This window comes from Nymphaea colorata, chromosome 4, assembly GCF_008831285.2.
Source record: "Nymphaea colorata isolate Beijing-Zhang1983 chromosome 4, ASM883128v2, whole genome shotgun sequence".
Taxonomy (NCBI): Eukaryota; Viridiplantae; Streptophyta; class Magnoliopsida; order Nymphaeales; family Nymphaeaceae; genus Nymphaea; species Nymphaea colorata.
The window spans coordinates 13,108,168-13,128,863 of record NC_045141.1 but is presented as its reverse complement, the minus strand read 5'-3'; the positions used below and the strand labels follow the sequence as shown (position 1 = coordinate 13,128,863).

The 20,696-nt window shown below is 36.8% G+C and overlaps 1 protein-coding gene across 1 annotated transcript; it reads left to right on the top strand.

Moving 5' to 3' along the window:
* The first annotated feature begins 843 nt into the window (after nt 1–843).
* LOC116253528 (uncharacterized) lies at nt 844–3,966 on the top strand. The gene is made up of 3 exons (XM_031628374.1): nt 844–1,265; nt 2,636–2,792; nt 3,867–3,966. The coding sequence occupies exons 1-3, from the start codon at nt 1,106–1,108 to the stop codon at nt 3,868–3,870; spliced, it is 321 nt and encodes a 106-aa protein (XP_031484234.1). The 5' UTR covers nt 844–1,105; the 3' UTR covers nt 3,871–3,966.
* The last annotated feature ends 16,730 nt before the right edge of the window (nt 3,967–20,696 follow it).

Here is a 20,696-nt window from a genome sequence, read left to right as displayed (position 1 = left end):
CAACCTCTGGATACTGCACCCTTGTTGGAGGTAAACTTGTCACATGAAAGAGTAAAAAACAATCAGTGGTTATCAGGTCAAGTGCAGAAGCTGAATACAGAGTCATGGCAGCATGGACATGTGAACAACTGATATAGATTAAAGCCTTACTAAAGGATATGAATATTGAAACTAATGGACCCATGAACTTGATGTGTGACAACATGGCCGCTATCTACATAGGAGCTAATCTGGTGTTTCTTGAGCAAACCAAGCATATAGAAGTCGATTGTCATTTCATACAGGAGAAGATCCAAGATAACACCATTCAAACACTTCATGTCAAAAGCAACAAGCAATTGGCTGACATATTTACCAAAAGTTTGGCAAAGAAAAAACACCAAACTATAATTCACAAGTTGGGACACATAAATATCTGTGGACCAACTTGAAGGGGAAATTGTTCTCTTATCATGGAAGGAGGAGGAACACATGGTAAATCTCTTACAGTTGAAAGAAAATAGGATAGATTAATGAGATGGAATGTCATCTCGAGTTTCTCTCGCTAAAGATAAAGTTGCCATCTCATGTTTCTCCAAATGGTTCTCTTGTTAGGATGTGATGCCATCTAGTTGAAAGAAAATAGGATAGATTAATGAGATGGAATGTCATCTCGAGTTTCTCTCGCTAAAGATAAAGTTGCCATCTCATGTTTCTCCAAATGGTTCTCTTGTTAGGATGTGATGCCATCTCGAGAATCTCTCATGGCTCAACATTTATCCTTATCTCCTATTCATCCCCTGTCTTTATAAAGACATGAATGTAATTCAGCAAAAGCATGTAACACACACCAGAGCAGTTTAATGAAGTTCGTTTCCCCTTCTAATCTTGTGTCTCTCTCTATCTCTTTAAACTCTTGCTACTCTGTTTTTTCCACTACATAGTTCTTTACAGCCTTTTGGGTGGGACTTGAGGGGTGTTGATAGAGTGCGGTTCACCATGTTCTGTAGGTATAGCAGGAGGTTGAAGTTGCAGGTTTGACATCGGTTGAGGGTTCTTCCCAAAAAAACTCGCTTGTCTGAAACCCTTGCTAAGACAGGCTGACAAACATCATCGCCATTGTCAAATGGTGTTCCTTATACTGTGGGACATGCACTATCTTCGGGACCCTGGAGTTCCCCTTCCGCTATTCCCCAGTGATTCAATGGCCACTACAAGTTTCCATGTATGGTGGTCAGGTTGTTTGCTGAAATTTTGGGCCAATGGAAACTTGAAGAAAAAGACAGGTCTTTGGCCGTGCCTTCACCCTTGTTTGATTTGTGTTGTATTGTTTTTTTTTTTTTTGGTTTCGGCCCTTTTGAGTGGTGAAACCATGAATGAGCACCAGGTTGCAACAACTCTAACAGAAAAAACTAAGAGACCTTTTGTGTTGTCCAACGTATGAGGAAGAACTAACTCATGCCAAACTGTGCATTTCCTGTTTTAGCATTACTAGTTCACCGAGTTAAATTTGCTTTATTGAGTAGTACTTCTGCACTCTCTTTGATCGGAGAAGAAAGTGTTCAATTTCTGATCCTATGTTTGTGAAAATCATGGAAAGCGTATTCTCTAGTTTCAAGAGTTTAAACAGCCAATGGAAAACTCGTGAACTCCCTCGGACAGGGATCACTGGGTCAGATCATAATTTTTATAGCACATTTTTTCTATAAACAGATAAAGAAAGAAAGTCTGCCGGGATTTCATCTTTGTTTTTTTTTTCATCAGCTCAAACTGAATAACATATAATAAATAAAAGTAGCTATATACATTTAATAAAGTTTGTGATATCTTATAACTCAAAAAAATAATGAACTTCAGTATTCAGCAACACATGACAAATAAAAGCATATAAGTAGTTGGTGGTACTAGCGGACTCGCTAGGCCCTAACTTGTACTGACCCAGTAAAAGGATGATCCTGACAGACTCGCGCATGACTGCATGGGCGAGTTTGCCAACCATGGCTGTCATACATACTATCACTTTTCTGAGAGTATTAATGTTAGTATTCTCATGCATGATAGCACTCTAATGCATGTGGCTGTTCAAATTAGTAGTTTTGGTAACCATGGTTTGATCTATGAAGAGACGCGTCTTGCTTGATGACACAGTAATCTTTGCTTTCAATGATAGAACTCAATTGTTGGTATTATAATAGTACACGACGACTAAACTACCAGAAGTATGAACGATACTTGTAACCTAAGCTAATCGATGCTCTTGATTAGAGTAGTTAATTTAGGACATCCAAGGCGGAAAGGTGTTATTATCTGTGTCTCGCATCTTGTCAGCCACACATAAATGTTCTTAAGCTTAAATTAATTTAAGTTTTGGAGGCCAAATTAATTAAATGTGGATGAACACTTAGGAAACTGTTGAACGGCGATGGTGGTCTATCGGGTGCATCGGTATCTAAGGAAGACAACATCCAATGCTTATGCCTCATGAAGATAGAGATAGACGTGGGCGAAGCCACATGTGATGATGTGTAGGCAGTTGCCCACACTCTCTGACACATTTTATTTATTTGCATATGTACGCCTCTGCTTTGCTTAATGCTTCTTAATCTTTTTTTTTTTTTGGGTTTAATCCGCTAATATGCATGTGGTTTGCATGCAGCTGAGAGCCAGAGTGTGTGTAGTTTCTCTATAACATCATCTAAAAGAAAGAGAATGGGATTCAGAATCGGCCCAACTCGGTGGGTTCAAAGTATCAAAGAAGTTGCAAATGGAGCGGATCCCACGGCCAATTCAAGCGAAGTGGTATGCGCTGCCAAGTATGTAATTTTCGTGCACCAATATAGTAATAACAAAGAATGCTCCCAAATAATAGAAAACAAGAACTTCTTATAAGAACACAAAAATAATAAAGTTTTGGGATTTGATAAAACTCAGACTGAATGATTATTTTAGATCGTCTATGCATATTGTTATGACCAGCATACATCTCTCAGTAACAAATAAGCGTCTTTGTTTTTTTTGTCTTGTTTATGTCATTGTCTCATACATCTATCATTTTCTTATACTCATAATGTTATCTCATGCTTTTATCATTATGTTATACCTTTACCGTTATCTCATACCACCCTATCATTATCTTGGATGCTATGGGTATGAAATTATGAACACTTTATAATTTTTTTAAAGTATTGAAGTTAATATGCATATTGCTAGTAGGATTTACCCCCACATTCCCTCATTGTGTACACAGTGTGACTTAGAGAACTCATTCTCCAATTCAAAGATGCCACATGTTAGCTTTGAGTAGTTCTTTCAAATATTTTAAGATTTTTTTTATTTTAAATTATGTTTTACATTTTCTTTTACTCTTTCATATTCTTTAACTGGTCATCAACTATTTCCATCGGCAGCTCTATCTTTAGTTACATCATGGGCTTCAATGATTCCATGCATTCCCAATGTTTCCATGCATTGATGTCATTGGAATCAGTGCCTCTTGACCGCATAAGCCCATGCCCGTCACATAATCGGACTGCCGGCGAGGCAATATGATATGGGGATGATAACACTGGCCAATATAATAATAATAATAATAATAATAATAATAATAATAATGTATTTTTCTCTGATATCACCACCCGTCTGATGCTGGTAAGCCTTACTAACATGCTAATGCAAATGAATTACTTGGCATATATTTCCAAATTTCTCTTTCAAATTTCAGATATGCTCGTGAACCATTTGGTGTATATTTTCAAATTTCAGATAGTGAACTGTTTAGTGTATATTTTCAAATTTCTTTTCAGATTTCAAATATGTTTTTCCTCATCCAGACTTAGTAGTATGAAAAAATATCAAATAAGAGCCTAAGTTTACTATTGCATCTTTAGGTAAGAGGAAGTCATCTGAAGAAGGACCGAACGGAAGCCTACCTCCATTATCCTTGGGGTCTATGATTGTTTCGGGGCTTAGATGGACTTGTGATATATTTGTCTACTAAAACATTGCACTGCTTAGTCTAAATAAGTGCGGTGAACAATAAAACAAGCAACTCGATCTAAATAAGTGGGGTGAACAATAAAACAAGCAACTCGAGCTCGACTCGACTCGCTAAAACTCTACTCTAAAACGAGTTTGCTGGCTGTTTTAGTAAACGACTAAACGAGCACTCACATCTCGACTCGTTTTTTCCGCAATAGAGTTCAATGAACTCTAATTATTTATGCTCGACTCGGCTCGAGCAAAAAACAATGGCTAATCTTTTCTTTCCTTTGCTTCAGTTTTAACTTTATTCATCACGTGTGTTCTCTCTCCTCGCTTTCTTCTGTCTTCCATCTTCATCTCTATTGTAAATGAAACGAGGGCAATGTTCTTTCTCACTTGAAAAGGAACGAAGGAAAAAACTTTTGAACTGAAGGGGTCAATGATTTCACATGTTCCAAATTCCAATAAGTCGTCATTTCACTTCAGCGACATTCTGTGGGACACATCAGCGAAAAAGAAGGCACATATCAAGAAAATAACAAGGACGCGGCTCCAATTTAAAATTTATTGCAAAAAGACAGACTTGTATACAGAAATCTCAAAAAAAAAAAAATCCCAGTTAAGCATTTAAAGTACATTACTTTGGGACACCACGAAGTTCCAAATGTTCTAAAATCATACCGGCCTTGCCCGAACCTTGTTTGGGTAGTTTTTAAAATAAAACACAAGCCTGTATCAAGAAGCTTTTTTAAAAAAACACCAGACCACATTTATGGGACTGTGGCTAAAGGCGACTCATAAGTAGAAAGTTTTGTTTAAGGAAATTGGAAATATGGAGTTTGAAAGAAGTTTCCAGAAACTTTTTTTAGGAATTTAAGAAATGGAAACAAAATCAAGATTTTCAAAACCCATTTGTGTTTGCTGGATGTTCCATGAAATAAATTTTTCAGTTTGAAAAGAATAAAAGATGAAAAAAGAGAATCGTTGGATTAAGAAATGTTTTGAGAGCCTAAGGTTACTTTTTCTATCTTAAAAATTTTTTTCCACCCTTTGAAAAAGAAATTTCTGAAAACTAACATAATGGTTACTTTTTTCATCCCAAGATTGATGGGCCAGAAAAGTTTTTAAAATTTAAATTTTATTTCCAGTTCTACAGGAAATATACTGCCCATCAAACGGATCCGTAAAAACCAAAAAGAAATAAAGAATAAATAAAAGGTGAGCTTTTTCAAAGCGTTTTATATAGTTAGGTCGTCTGACTTCACCAGGTCACTGTAACACATAATGGTGGAGGAAATCATGGGGCAGTATGGTAGTCCGCGCACTAACAGATTAAAAAATAACACAAACAAGAACAGAAGATCGCATGATCCGCAACAGTATCCGCAGAAAGATGGAGAAAGTGACGCTGAAAAGATTCATCTGTAAAAAGTCATGCACTCAGTACAAAGCAACAAAAGGAAAGTGAAAAACTGAACAATGTTTCTCTGGTGCCTCTCTAGCTGTGCGCCCTTGATTTAATGTGTTTATTCATGTGAGAACCAACAGATCAAACAACCATGCATTAAAGTCACGTCAAAATCAAAATCAATGCGTTAAAGAATAACGAAACCATCAGAAGGGCAGATACCGACCCACCGGCCAACTTAAATAAAAAATGACGAACATTCGCTAAACTGCAAAACATTCAAAAAAAGAAAACCAATTGACATCCTGGATTTACTCAACTTTTTCCCCTTAATTTCCGGATAGAATCCTTCTGGTCTTGAATACATGGAACTTTACTGTAGAGCTGAAATTTAGTTCAAATCAGTGGAAAGTTTTTTCGTAGTCAGAGTGGCGAGTTTCATGAGATCTATGCCGGCCGTTGCAATCAAACGAAGGTCAAAGGGCCGTTCGATTCATTAAAGGAAATAGATTTAGGCTTCTGTTTTCGGTCAATAACATAGCTCTACAAACAAATGGAATTTTAGTATCGAGAGTTTTCGATCGATCACGGAAGTTTCATAGTAACTAGAGGCAGAAATACATGAGGTTGTATATCCTACAAAACCTTAAATTTACATGTTAGATATGAGTGAACTTAGATCCAGTTATATAGGGCAGTTCCACTAGATTGAGTCATTATGTATTTAGTGCCTCGTTAAAAAAAAAATAAAAATTTTAGGGAAACATTAAAGTTTAACCTGAATAAGTGAAAATTTAATGTGAAAGTTTTTGTGACTTCCCATTGCTCAGAATAAAAGTTCCATTAAATCAAAGTAAATGAAGGTAGAACAAAAATGAGAGAGCTCATGAAAAACTACCCACAGAGATAGCGGCCAGTCTCTGGAACCGGGCGTTCTCATTGCTCCCACTGTTGCATCTGGGCACCATGTATGCCTCTCCGCTTTTTCAAAAGACATAGACCAAAGAAAAAGGAAAAAGAGAATTCTTCTTCTGCTTCTTTTTCTTCTTGTTGTTGCTGTCATAATTAGTCTTGGGCGGTTGGGGCGGCGGTGGCTGGAAAGCCACCTGCGTCTACTAAGTGACACCGGTGCTTGGCAGAGCAGCTGGCCGGCCGGCCGGCTGGCTGGCTTTCGAGGTCATCATCAATATTTCTTGGTTTCTTTCTCTTTTACATGCTTTCGGATGAGATTCCTGAAAGATAAGCCTTCTGCTGCAGCAGCATCTTGGATCAATGATGCATGTCTAAGTGTATTAATCATTCAAATGCGGGTCCCCATCAATGGGATTAAAACCAAATAATGCTAGGATTTGGCAGCCTTTGTAAGTGAGACCCAGCACTTATGCTCTTCAACTCCAGCAGCAGTCGAGTCGTTTCCTTTCTCCATCTGCAGTCCCACCATGCGTTGGGAGGACCCCTCCTCACATGGCTATATTCCATTAAAGGAGAAACTGAGTACAACCTTGTCTTTCTCAGCTTCCTTCCCCTTTTCCCTTCTTTTTACACATCTTTTTCAAAATTTTAAATCTTTCAACTTTCATAAAACCATTTGGAAGTTTAAGTTGTGCAGGATGGGGGAACCATGATTTTCTGTTTTAAATTATGAGGCATCAACTCTGCAAATCTACTGCAAATGGAAGAACATTATGAGAGTAGATCCTATATTTTATAAGAACAAAGGGTTGGGTAGAAGGGCTTCGGCCTTCAGCCGGGTGGTAGGTCTATCCCCTTCACCTATAAATAGCAGTTTCTTTTGGATTTTGGAACTAGTTCTAAATCTTAAAAGATTTTTCATCATTTGGGCCGTTGTCGTTGTGCATTTGAATTGTAATTTATGTCATTTAACTTCATGTATGTAAGAGTGTGTTGTTCCACGCCAATATCTCAAAACTGAACCGGTCCTAATGATCCCAGTGAGGTAGATGTTGTTTCTTAATCAATGCTTTGTCAATGATATAAAAGCCTAATTAAGATCCCAAATGTGGAAGCCCCATAGCAGTCTGCAGACTGACTGTGCCTAACATAAGTTGGCCACCAGTTATCTGTTTTTGGTGGAGTTGGTGGTTCTAACTTTCTACCTTTTTCGTTTCTTTTTCAGATATGAAAGAGTACAAGTAACAAAATTATGTCGAGACTCGCCCAAATTTTGGAGGGCAATCCCTTTTTTGTACTAAAAGGATGGTGGTCAAGAAGAAAAGGACAATGTTGTTAAAGTGCTTTAGTTAGGTTTACAAGGCTACTGCGGTGTCGTTGAAGCAAACCTAGAGGGTGACCTACCAGGTATGAGCCCACCTGGCTCGATAGGGTCAAAGCACTGGCAGAGCTAGAAATTTTGGCTGAATGAGCATTATTTCAATAACCTCAATCAGTCTTTTTAAGGGCACATGTATGTACAGCCAATCAAATCTTTCAAAAACTAAGGGTATTTTGGTCATTTTACACTAAGGCATTGGAGTGACGCATAATATATAACGAACATGGGCTCCAATGAGGGAATGATCAAAGGGATAACAACATGGAAAGGCAGCAAATTATGGCCTCAAACTGTTCCTTTCTTATATATATATATTTTGCGAAGCCAGTTGCATGCACAGAGGTTATAATGACTAAAATACCCCCTAAGTAAAAAAACAAAAGACTTTTAAAAGACGTACATGCCTTTATAAAAAAATTCCTAAAACGGCCCCCCACCTTCCTTCTTTCTTAACTTACCGGTTTTAATGGAAAGTATAACTCTCCTAAAGAAAATTGCAAAACATGCTGTTTCCTTTAAAAAGTATAAGCAAAAGTTAGTCCCAGAAATGATAATTTCCCAATAAGTTTTCTTATATCTCTCTTTCCCGTATGTAGAAGTTGAACGGGTTGTCTCTCGCTTTTGTGGAGGCAACATACCGAAACTGATTTATTTTCACGTTATTTCTCACTTTTCTTATGGATAGTACAGGCATTGATATTTCCGAATACTGCAGTCGTTGTTTCCGTGACAAGGGCTCATGGGTAACATGCACGTTTAACTCCAACCTCACCAATTCTAAGTGAATTCATTAACAGGATCAGTAACCTAATTTTTTGGATACAAAATGATTGTGGAGGGTGAGCACGATGAGCAGGGAGCCGAAGCCCTCACCCAAAATGATATTTTGGTTTTAATCAAAATTAAGAAACTTTGATTTGGCCCCCTTCATGAAAAATTTCTAGTTCCGCCCTTGCCCACAAGGTATGAACTGTTTTCTATGCCCTGGGGTGACACCCTTTGAACAAAAAATGATTTATCTGGTAGATTTTGATGCAACTATGTAACTTCTTTGCTTACAGACTGATCGAGTGCTTCAATTTAGTTCATCAGTGCTCGATCAAAGTGCGCATTCTCCTATCAACAACTGGTGCGTTGTCTGTTTACCAGGTGCCATAAGCCTGCTTTCGGAGGCATTTTATTTAAGAAAGCCTCGGTGATATGGAATTGGGGAGAAGCGTAAAATGCACCCCCCCTTCTGGCTCGAGAGAAAGTTACGTACCGGCGGTAAAGGAGAGAAGGATATTTTGGTAATTTATTAAAAAAAAAAGTCTTTTATGGTCTTTTTAGTTTTTTCATTTTCAATTCTTTTTCTTTACATACAAAAAGTTTCATTTGCCAACGTGAACTAAGGGTATTTTAGTCATTAATCATATTGGCGCACAAAAACTTGACCAATTCTGTCTAAAAGCCTCACAAATTGTACCTGAATTTCCTTTGCATCGGCTTGTTCTTAAGCGCATTCAATAGCTTTTTTCATTGATGCAATTCGACTAATGGTTTTATATCTTCAGTTTTCAAAGATGATGCACCTTTGTTGGGGGCCTCGCATCTTGTTGGGCACTAACCTTTGTTGAGTTGCAATAATTCTCGCTCGAAGCAGTTGTCTTATTTAGTGGTTGCAAACGTAGTGTCATTTTTTATAGATCCCAGACATAACTTTCATGTTGAGAAACAAGGGCATTATTCAGTTTTCCTTGAGCAAGAGGAATACTGCACCATCTGAATGAGAGCTACAAATTAAAGGGGATGACGCTGTAACAACCCAATTCACCTTCACATCGAGTTTGGGTCCCTAATGAATGGATCACAACCCAACCCCTAACAACTTTGGTTTCAGCTTCAAAAAATTTAGAAACCAAACAATTAATCACTTTAATAATCCTCTTTATAAGTTCTTAAAGATCTTTCATAATTTTCATTACACACACATATGTGCATGTGGGACTTAAGTTGAGTGTTGAACCGTACTATGATACCACTGTAGTGATCCAATCCACTTTCATGTCGGGTTCAGGCCTCTTGTTGGATGGATCTTGACTCTCCTCTTAGCAGCTTTAGTTACAGTCAAGAAAAAACTAGAAACTATAACAACTAATCACTTTACTAACCCTTTTATAATCCTTTTATAAGTTCTTAAAGATTTCTAACAATCTTTAATGCAAAACTGAACTTTTAAGTGCGCCCACACCAGTCGAGCAAGTGACCAACCTCTTATCTTTCATTAAACTAAGCCGGCGCAACAGCCCCATCGAGGCAGGTATTCCTGATTTCTAAATAGAAGTTGACTGCCAAAATCTACTTCAAACTTCACATGGTGCAATTGAAGGATGAATTGGCGTGGTGACTTTTATAATGTCGTTTTGGCTCCCTACTTGGTCCCAAGCATTTTGTTTTGGAGTGTTTGCAAGGTACGGCAACATCAGATTCTTATACTGAGTGAGAAGGCACTTGGGCTTACGAATTTGAGATGCAGTGTCAACGACATTTCGTTTAAGGACGCCCAGCCCATCCAAGGCAGGGTGTAGTGTGTACTCCACCCAGTGGGCCCCACCCCTTGACGTAAGGCACCAAACTTAAAGGTATAAATAACCAAATTAACAATTTCAAGGGGGTTGGTGCAATGATCAGGGTAAGGGCTGGTAGGCGATTGGTCTTCTTTTCGATTTTTTGTGGCATCAATATTTTTTGTCCAAGAAAAAAAAAAAAGGAGGGGTGGGGGTGGACAGAGGGGTTGAGGGGGGGCAGATGGTGGGATTAACCTCTCGCTCACTCAAAATAATGAAATTAACAAAAGCTTTACTGATATTTATTGTATTAAATGACTTTATATGTATTCGATGGGTGGGGCCGATTTGAGTTCACCTATTCTCTTAGCTTCAATAGAGTAACATACTTGGTCGAGTTACAAGTTCAATTTTCACGCTTGTGTGTGTAGTACCTAAATTGAAGGGTGCATCATTGTTATTGATGATGCTAATACAACTCCACAGGCAATGTATTTGGCCTTTCTTTATAGACTCTGGTTGTTCACATTTCGCTCTCTGGAAAAGTCTATAAAAGATAATTTATTAAATAACTTGTAGACTTATAAATTAAATTGATTGACTTGAAAGTCTATTTTTTTATTAGAAATCATTTATTAAAGAACTTGAAGATCGTATACAGTTTGTTGATCCGACTTTCTTAAATGTTTTGAGGTTATCGTCTAGTATAGCTAGCATTTCCAAGAACTAATTAATTTTTTTGGGAAGTAGATCCTTAAATGTTCATAAAAACCTAACTTGAGGGTTTGCGGATTTCAATTGCTTTGCACACGAACATTTAATAGTCAACAAGGAAGATTAAAAAATGGATAAACTTATTTAATGCCACCTTAACGGAATAACGTGAAAAACCGAGTCGGCTTCTTCATGGTTTTGGGTCTCTAGACGGTATGTGATAACATTCCAAAGAAATTAAGTCTGGTTAGACTTTAATTTAGTAAAATGTTTCATAAACTTTATTATTTGATTCATCTGAAAAAAAGCAACTTCCATAAATATTTTACATTTATATATGCTTAAGACGGGAAAATGTACACACTGTATTAGATAAATGCATAAATCTACCTACAATTGCTCGTACATTATCTTTTACTTATATAATAAAATTCTGGTTAATGGCTACTAAGCATAAAAGTTCAATTTTAAGCAGCTTCAATGTGTAAATGAAAAAAATTGTTCAGAAATAGCAACATAAAAATTAGAAATTTGTTCGGATTCATGTCGGCAATTGCCCACAAGTAGCTCACATCTACCTCCGCCCCTTGCCTATATTTGTTTCGAAGTACTTTGGTTATTTAAATTTTAAGAAGGTATAATGAAAAAGAATAGACATATTTTATTTGGTAATGTTACTAAGGTGTTGATATTATTCCCAATTAGCATGCTATGATTAGACGTATCGTCGTACCCAAATGTAATTAAATTCTCTACCTTACAAACTTGAATTATATATATAATTTAATTTGCACTATTCAATCTAATATGATAGGCGGTTAAGAAAAAAATAAAGAAACAAAAATGTTGAAAATTTTAATCATTTAATATCAGTTTATATCTTTTTGATTTCAGTGATTTTAAATAGCCAGAGTCATCATTCACTTACTCACTCTCTTTCTTTCTCACTCTCTCTCTCTCTCTCTCTCTCTCTCTCTCTCTATATATATATATATATATATATATATATATATATATATATATATATATATATATATATATATATATAACTATAACTGAAAGTGGGGCAACTCACCGACTGATGCTCCCTGCGTACAGACCAAACACAAACCGCGTCTACCTTTAAAGCATTCACCTATACAATCTTTGGCGGGACCCCAGAATCTATGTAAATGAATCGGACCCCGTCCGGACTAACTTAGTTATATATGGTCGTATTCGATCGTTGGGGAATTTCAAAATACATTTGCAAAGAAATGCAACGGATCGGAACGGAATTGAAACCGACATTTGGGCGATCCAACTGGTTTGGACCAAACTTGAAAAAAAGGAAGAAGAAGAGGAAAAAGAAAGGAAAGGAAATGTGGGGGTCAAGCAGCATTAATAATGCCGGAACACCGTGGACCGCAGTGCCGCTGATTTGGTGATTTTTTTTTTCCTTAGTTGGATCTGATTTAAAATAAAAAAAAAAACACAAATCAAATCTAATTATGTATCAGAAGTTTATACCAGATTCATAGACGAACTTAAAGATTTGAATTGGATATCTAACCAAATGCTTGAGGAAAGTTATATATATATATATATATATATATATATATAGATATATATATATATATCCAATTGAGAAGTAACATTATAATGGTTAAATGATGACTCAGGTTATCTAAAGACACCTAACTCACTCACCAGAGCCATTGACATTGAATTCATTGTGCACAGTTGAGAGAAAACCGATAAAAAAAAAGTGTGAACTAATACTAAGTGTCGAAAATATCTATCACTTTTTTTCTTTCATTGTTTTTCTTTCAACGTCCATCACAGCATCGAACACATTTATATTGGGTTGGGTGACTCAAAATAGCGATAGCCAGTCCATTTTCTATCACATTAGATTTAAGAAATGGCATCCAATGAATTTGAATCTGGATTCAGTTTCAAATGAATATACTGTATCCAATAACCGAACATTCCACCAGTCGTGCTATGTGATAAAGTCAGATGTGAATGGGATTAAGATGTTTAATTTAATAATTAGATTCAGATATGGTATAAACCTTAAGTTATGTTAATCCATTCAATTCAAATCCAATCTATTGACATCCCTACATCTTAAGCTGATGCAATACGACTTCGGTTTTACACAATAAAATTTGAATATGAATATGGATTTGAATTTGATTACATAAAACTAAATTAACTCAAACTTAACAAAAGATTTGAGCTCGCAACCCTTTAGATCCCTACTCTTTTTTTTTTCTCTCTCTCGCTCTTTACCAAATGATAGATAGTACAATAGATCGAGCTAAGGTGACGTATAAACCCACATCCAGGGCTCAATTGGTGAAATGTATTATGTTGATAGTATTGAGGAGTCTCGAACTAAGGTTGATAATTGCTACTTGGGCTAATGTGGATGAGCCTTATCTAGGGGCGAACACGAGCCGAGCTGAGTTGAGCCCGAGTTCAGTCAGCTCGAGTTTGGCTTGACTAATGAAACCTCGAGCACGAGAATAGCTCGGCAAAATCAACTTGAGCTCGACTCGACAGTTACGTGTTGAGCTCGAGCTCGACAAACTCATTTGAGTAGAATTGACATTCATTGTTACGTGTGTTCAGCTCGACTTGATTAAGGCTCGACAAACTCGTAAACTCGTTTGAATATATCAACTTGATTAAGACTTGACAAACTCGATTAAGGTTCGAGATTAACTTAGTAGTTACGTGTTGAGCTCGAACTAAACTCAATTATTTGAAATAAGTCGACTCATAAACTCGAACTCGACTCATTAAGTAAATGACTCGGCTCGAACTCATTCACGAGCCGAGTTTTAACGAGTGGAGCTCGAGTAGCTTATTGTTCACCCCAAGGACTCTCATCCCTTCTCTCTCTCTCTTCTCCATCACTCTTTTTTTATGGCTGTTTAATTGACTGGAAGTCTTCGGGTGAGGAGCGAATCAAGGGGCCACGGATTGACTTGACTCGCGTCAACGGACGGAAAGGAGACAAAGAAATTGATGAGCCCAAGTCCTGCGGTCACGGGCGAGGGAAGGAATTGCCGCTGCAGATAAGTAGGTCCCATTGATGCGATGCGATGGGATCAACCCACTTCGCACGCCTCTTCCTATCTGCCCCAACTAGCTCGTGAAACTTCACTACAAAAACACCTTCCCTTTTTGCCTAATCTCCTCCATTTGTTTATTCATTCAGATTTGAAATCGACAACTTTGGCTCCCATCTAATGTCTCATTTGCATCGCATCTAATGCCGCATTTGCATAGGAATCTTCTCCAGAATTAGTTATTCGCCTACTTTACCACAAATTTATCCTTTCTCTCTAAAATTCTCCATCTCTCTCTCTCTCTCTCTCTCTCTCTCTATATATATATATATATATATATATATATATATATATATATATATATAAATGATAACTCTTGCTTTTTAGAATCACCATGTCATCTAGTAAGAGTCATTTGGTTCATCGCGATGGATGGTTAGGTGACTCTCAATAGTTAATGATGATTCTAGCTTTTTAAAATCTCTCAGCCATTTAATTAGGATTGTTTATTTAAAGTAGATGGATGGTTGAAAGAAAAAATAATGAAAAAAAAATATGGGAACTAACACTAGATGACAAAAATGTTTATCACTATTTTCTTCTTGTTTTTATCTCTATTGTCCATCATGTTGGACCAAATTACATTGGTTAAATGGTTGGATGACTCTAAAAAGACATAATTATATAATATATATATATATATATTAAAAATTAAAATTGTCAATGAAGCATTTGAAGTAGTTTATAGTGTAGTGATAGTTTATGATGATCTTTAGTAAGTCCCATTTTGAGATTGGGTTATAAAGTTTTTGCACCAGTTTTTTTCTCTTCTTTTTCTTCCGCAAAAGGAAAAATGGGCTTAGAGTAGATGGCTGGTAGTTTTCATTGTTGTCTGTTGTGTTTGGTATGCATTGCAACACGCTACTTTTATTGCCCATGATTTTTCTTCTTATACATATAAGTAATGGTTATGTACTTCAAAGCTTTTTATTAACTAAATATATTAGCACAGTTACGTTCATCAGCTTGTTTATGTGATGGAATGTTTTTAAGTTGGTAAGAAAGGAGCCAATGATTTAGGATCGGGAAAAAGCAGATATTAAGGCTACATTCCTTTCCCCTTAAAATCAACTATTGAAACAAAGAGTGGATTTCAGCGGAAAGAAACAGTTTGACTGAACATTTGCTTAGTAGCATTGTCACAAATATCTTTCACCAAAGTTTTTCTTCTCTGGTAAATCTGGGCAAATTTTGACATTTAAACAATTTAAAAAATAAAAAAATATAAAACATTAAAAATATTAAAATCTAAAAAAAAATCATGATAAAATTTATGTGATTTTTTCCCTTTTTTTAATTTGATTTTTCATAGATATCGTGAAGACTTCCTGTAAAAGAAGTCTTTTCTATAAATCATTTGGTTAATACAAGGACTTTTGTTTTAACCAAGGCACAACTTTTCTGATGATAAGGCGAGGGCAACTTGTTATACATTGGGGCGGCGACTCTCGACAAGGTAGTGGTCAAAAAGTTGGCTCGTGAACAATTAATTAATGTGTTGGAAGCAAAAGGTAAATCCATTTTGCTAATGCTTGAAGTTGACAGAGATTGCATTAAACCATCTAGAAGCACACTATCATTAATTTCTCTCTCTCTCTCTCTCTCTCTCTCTCTCTCTCTATATATATATATATATATATATATATAAAAGACTACAGAATACAAAGTTCATTACATGACTATAGATTCACACAATTATATATACAAATTTCTTTGTGCATATGTCATTAAGTTCACATAAATTTCAAGTGAGCGACAGGTTCATTCTGCGTTCGAAACAAGGCTTGAACGCCCCTTCATTTCCCCTGCTTTTGGGGTGATGAGTTACATACGTAAGTTCAAGTGAATTTAACTATAGAGTTTCTCACATGATTTTATATTGACGTGAGTACATATATAAATTTTTTATCAGTCACAATTGATTCTATCGATTTAAATCGAATCATTTTAAGACCGAAAGAATATCGTGTCTTTTGGAAAAGGTAAATCCCTCGAATGTCTATTCAATTGACAGCAACATCCCACGAATAAAACAATTCATATATCTTATCTGTTTAGACAAACTTTCAAAAGATAATTAAAAGAAAGACGTTCGCATCGTTATCCATAATTTAAACATAAAAAATATTTTTTAAAAGATAAACTTTTAGCGGTGCGTTGGGCTCATAAAAATTTTTGGTCAAACACTTGACGGTCTGGACACACGGACATTGGCCACCGTGTTCCGGTTCGGCTCGGCCTCCAACTGTTGGAGATCCGGTCCACGAAATTTAAAAGAACCAACGCCGGGTCAAAGCCTGATTTAGGGTCTGGCCCGGTATAATTATTGGGTCTGGTCTTGAAAATTGGAACCCGGTTCAGGTCTTGTCGGGCCAAGGACCTGACAGCTCTTCTACGCCTGGTTGGTGTCCAGCCCGATTTGCAGCCATTTCTGCTGGCCAGGCTGCTTGTCGACAAGACATCAAACGGTTAGTTATGGTTTTGATATATAAATATAGAAATAGATGCACTGATTTTAATGAGTTTGTATTTAATATTTAATTTCAAAACGTCAAATAAATATATAATTAAATGCACTGATGTTGACAAGTTTTAATGTTTTTTTTTGCATTTAATATTTAATTTTATGACGTCTGAATTCAAAAGCTAGGAAGAACAAACCCTTTTAAAGTGCATGTATGGGTGAACAAGGGGTGAACAACGAATTGAGTTAGAGCTCGAGCTTGACTCAACAACAAACCCTTTTAAGTACATATATCGAAGAACTAGGGGTGAACAACGTGTTGAGTTAGAGGTCGAGCTTGACTCGTGAATGAGTTTGAGCTGAGTAATTTGCTTGACGAGTCGAGCTCGACTTTACAAGTTGAGTTCAATCTTAACACGTAACTACCGAGTCGAGCTCGAGCCTTAATCAAGTCGATATATTCAAATGAGTTTACGAGTTTGTCGAGCCTTAATCGAGTCGAGCTTGAACTCAACATGTAACGATGAATATCAATTCTATTCAAACAAGTTTGTCGAGCGTTAATTGAGTCAAGCTCGAGCTCAATACGTAACTGCCGAGTCGACCTCGACCTGCTTCCATCGAGCTATTCTCGAGCTCGAGGTTTTATTAGTCGATCCGAGTTCGAGGTGATTGAACTCGGGCTCGACTCGGCTTGTGTTCACCCCTATCGAGAATGGATGTGTCAAGAACAAAAGAGTTCCTGCCCCGTTGTTGGAAGTGTTCCGACTTCCTTGTTTGATTGAACGGTTCTAGCATGGGCTGTCTCATGCATTGACTTGCAAACACACAAAGGACTTGAAGTCAGATAGAAATGACGGAAAATGGAAGCAACAAGGGTGAAGACAAGAGGGAAATGAGAGGAGCTCAAAGACGAAAACAAAGTAGCTCTCCCTGGTTCGATACAAGTCTGCATCAACCTCTTACGTAAGAGAAAGCAAGCACAAGGCCAAACCCTCAAGTGAGGCTAGGGTTTTGGTGGAAGCGACAGAGTCTCTCGGCCTAACGCAAAGTTTCCTCAAGTAATAAATTGAAAGAAAATGAGACAGATCATGAAAGCAAAACAAGTAGAATAGAAAATAACGTAAAAACAAAAAGACAAAGTAGTGAAACAAAAAATCAAGTATAAAAGAATAACGAAATGACGTAGAAAAGGTAAAATGGAGAAAATGAGAACAAAAAAAAGGAATGGTAGATGAAAACAATGAAGGCAAAATTGAGTGAAAACAAGGACAAGAAAATTAGAGTGAAACAAATGAAAATACAATAGAGCCAAACCAAAGTCCCCAACCACTTTGAGATAGCTTAGAGGGATGTAGAGTAGAGAGTAGCTGATTGGGCAGTCAGACTAGTGAGAACTCAATCGCCCTGTTTGGTTTTTGCAAATGGTAGCAATACAATACTCTAGTCGATGGCTTAGCCACCGATCCACCCAAGTCCCAAAACAGCCTAAATCTTGAGAGTGGGTGGAAGGGGAGGAGGACTTCGACCCTTCTTTGCATGGCTTCTTCAATCACTTTGAGATCAACAACTTAGAATTTGTGCCCTTTAGGCATTCTGTGAGTTTCACAACCAGGATTATTCCATCCACCAATTGTAACTCCAAAAACTGCTCCTTTAGCCTTGAATTTGTGGACAAGGCCTCAAGAGAATTCAACTACGCAATCATCTGTCAAGAAAGAGATTTATGCATGATTGCTCAAGATTTTCATTTTTGAGCCTCCCATTCATCCTTGGAGATCCTCACCTCAACAAAATTAAACCTAACCTATCAATCCCTTTGGTAAAAAGTTAAGTTACATGAATGCTACTCCAAGAACCCAAGGCAAGAACTCAATACCCTGCAATTCCAAAATTCCACAAGATGGTGTAATAGCATGATTTATATTCTCAAATGTGGTGTGTGCCTTCAATTTGAATGGTATGCCTATGTACCACTTGTTGGAAAAGTACAACTTTTTTCAATCCTCGAGGGGGTTCGAGTGACAGATGAGACAAAGGCTAGTAAGCGGCTAGTTTCTGTTTCAAACTACTATAACATCAATTTTCTGTACTGCAAAAAGATAAACACCTATATGCAAGTTGAAGTATACAAAAAGTGTCAGCTAAAGACACTGCGAGCAACCATGAACCCTAAGGATAAGGGGGTAGAGGAGGCACTGGAGATGGTATGGAGAAAGTTTTGAACTTCACTTGGGTAGTAAGATTTCCTCATACTCATCTAGAAAAACAATTTTTTCTCTTCTTAAGTTCAAAATGTTAGTGATTTACACCTTTGATAAGACCCTAGTTAGGAAAATGCACCTCCCAGCTGAGGTAAACATTGAGCATAGGCCACTCTTCTTGAGTAAGCAGCAAATGGATGCATGGTCGAGCTCACTTACCCTCAGTATTTTCTCCCAGCCAATATTGCTACAGCCATGAAATCAAAGATCATTATCACTTACTTCCAGAGTTTTATTTACTAAGGGGGCCTTCTTGCAAGGGCAGAACCCGTTAAATAAAATTTTCAAAAGTTTTATATGGGCAGAACTAAATATCTTAAAAAAATTTAATAGTAAAGTTTAGATTTTCAGAAGTTGAGGTGGGGCTGCCATGCTCAAGTCAGAGAAAAACATATTCGATTTGAAATTAATGGATTTCAAGAGTGCAATATGATGTAAATCTTTTCTTTCGTCTTAATTTCTAACATAAGATTTCAAATCCTTACTAGAGATTAAGGATCTAGAGTCCTTAAATCTAAGATCATAAGATCTTTTATCACTCTTCTCATGGCACTCATCATAGTCATCCAGTTGGATGACCTCTCGATGCTTCGAAAATTGTTCCATCATTGGGAAGGAACAAACAAGAAATCCCTCTCATGCATGCGTCTCATCAAGATCGTTATTCGTTGTCATCAACAAGGACTTTATCAATTCTTCTAAAATAGATTGCAAAAGACACAACTCGGCTTACTGCTATGATAAATGTGTTACATTGTTACCTTCAATAATGGATTTCAAAATACATAATGTACCCCTTATTAAATATTCTTTAGAAATTGTTCATTTTTCGTTATAATAGATCATTTGGTTAATGGAACATAAATATATTGTTTCATAAACTTGTTCATAATAGTAGAACTAGTGTTCGATGTTCCAGTAGCCAAACAATCCTAATTTAAGAATTTCAAATTAGGTCTAGAGATGTATTGTTGAGATCCCCACTTCACTGCTCTACGCTGTCATAAAAACTGAATTTAAGGCTGAAAGAGGGTATCTGATCTTTAATTCATGGTTTTCAAATTTCTGGGGACCTTGAGGGCAAGTCAGTTCTAGGGTTATTAAACACAATGTCAGTGCATCAATTGAAGTACTTTTTTTTGTTTTGTTTTTTTCCAAAAACTACTTCAATTTTTTTCTCACTTAAAAGCTGCATTTATTCTCTTCCAATCGTTTCAACTGCATAATTTTCTTCCTTTCTATTTCCAAAACTTAAACAACGTTGGGTTTGATGTATGATTTAAAGAGATATTTTTTTTTTTTTTTGGCTTTCTTTAATTTGTTTGAAAGTTTCAAAGGGAACAATAAAAAATAATCTCATATGAGCTGGGTGGTCCCCACAATCTCATCTGTCCTTAACTTGCATCGAACTCAAGGTGGGACCGGAAATGTCTAAAAATGGACCCCTTCACTCCAAGCCCCAGCTGTTCCTTTCTTTCCACTTTGTTTAAAACTTTTTTACCCTTTAGTGCCGTAAAAAACAGAACAAGGAAGGTCCTTCCTTTTCCCATCCATTACTAAAATAAACCACCGTCTGCTACCCCTTTTGCAACGTATTGCCTACTTTGTTTACAATTTGTTTCAAAACTCCAAATGAAATAATCTTACTTGGATTGATTTTTAAGTTTTTGAAAGTGAAGATTGAGTGTATATAATACGGTCTGTGAAATACAACTCTAGAACGTGACCTTCCACTGCGGAATTTCGGACAAGACTTCCTTTTTCTTGAAAAACGAAGCACCCAAAGAGAACCGAAATGGACCAACCGTAGAACAAAAAGAAGAAACTAAGCAGCAAAACTAGGGCGGGGCAGAGAGGCTCGTCTGCAACACAGATAGTAGACCTGCGGTTGGCTGTCAGGGAGGAAACTCCAAAAGAGAAAAACT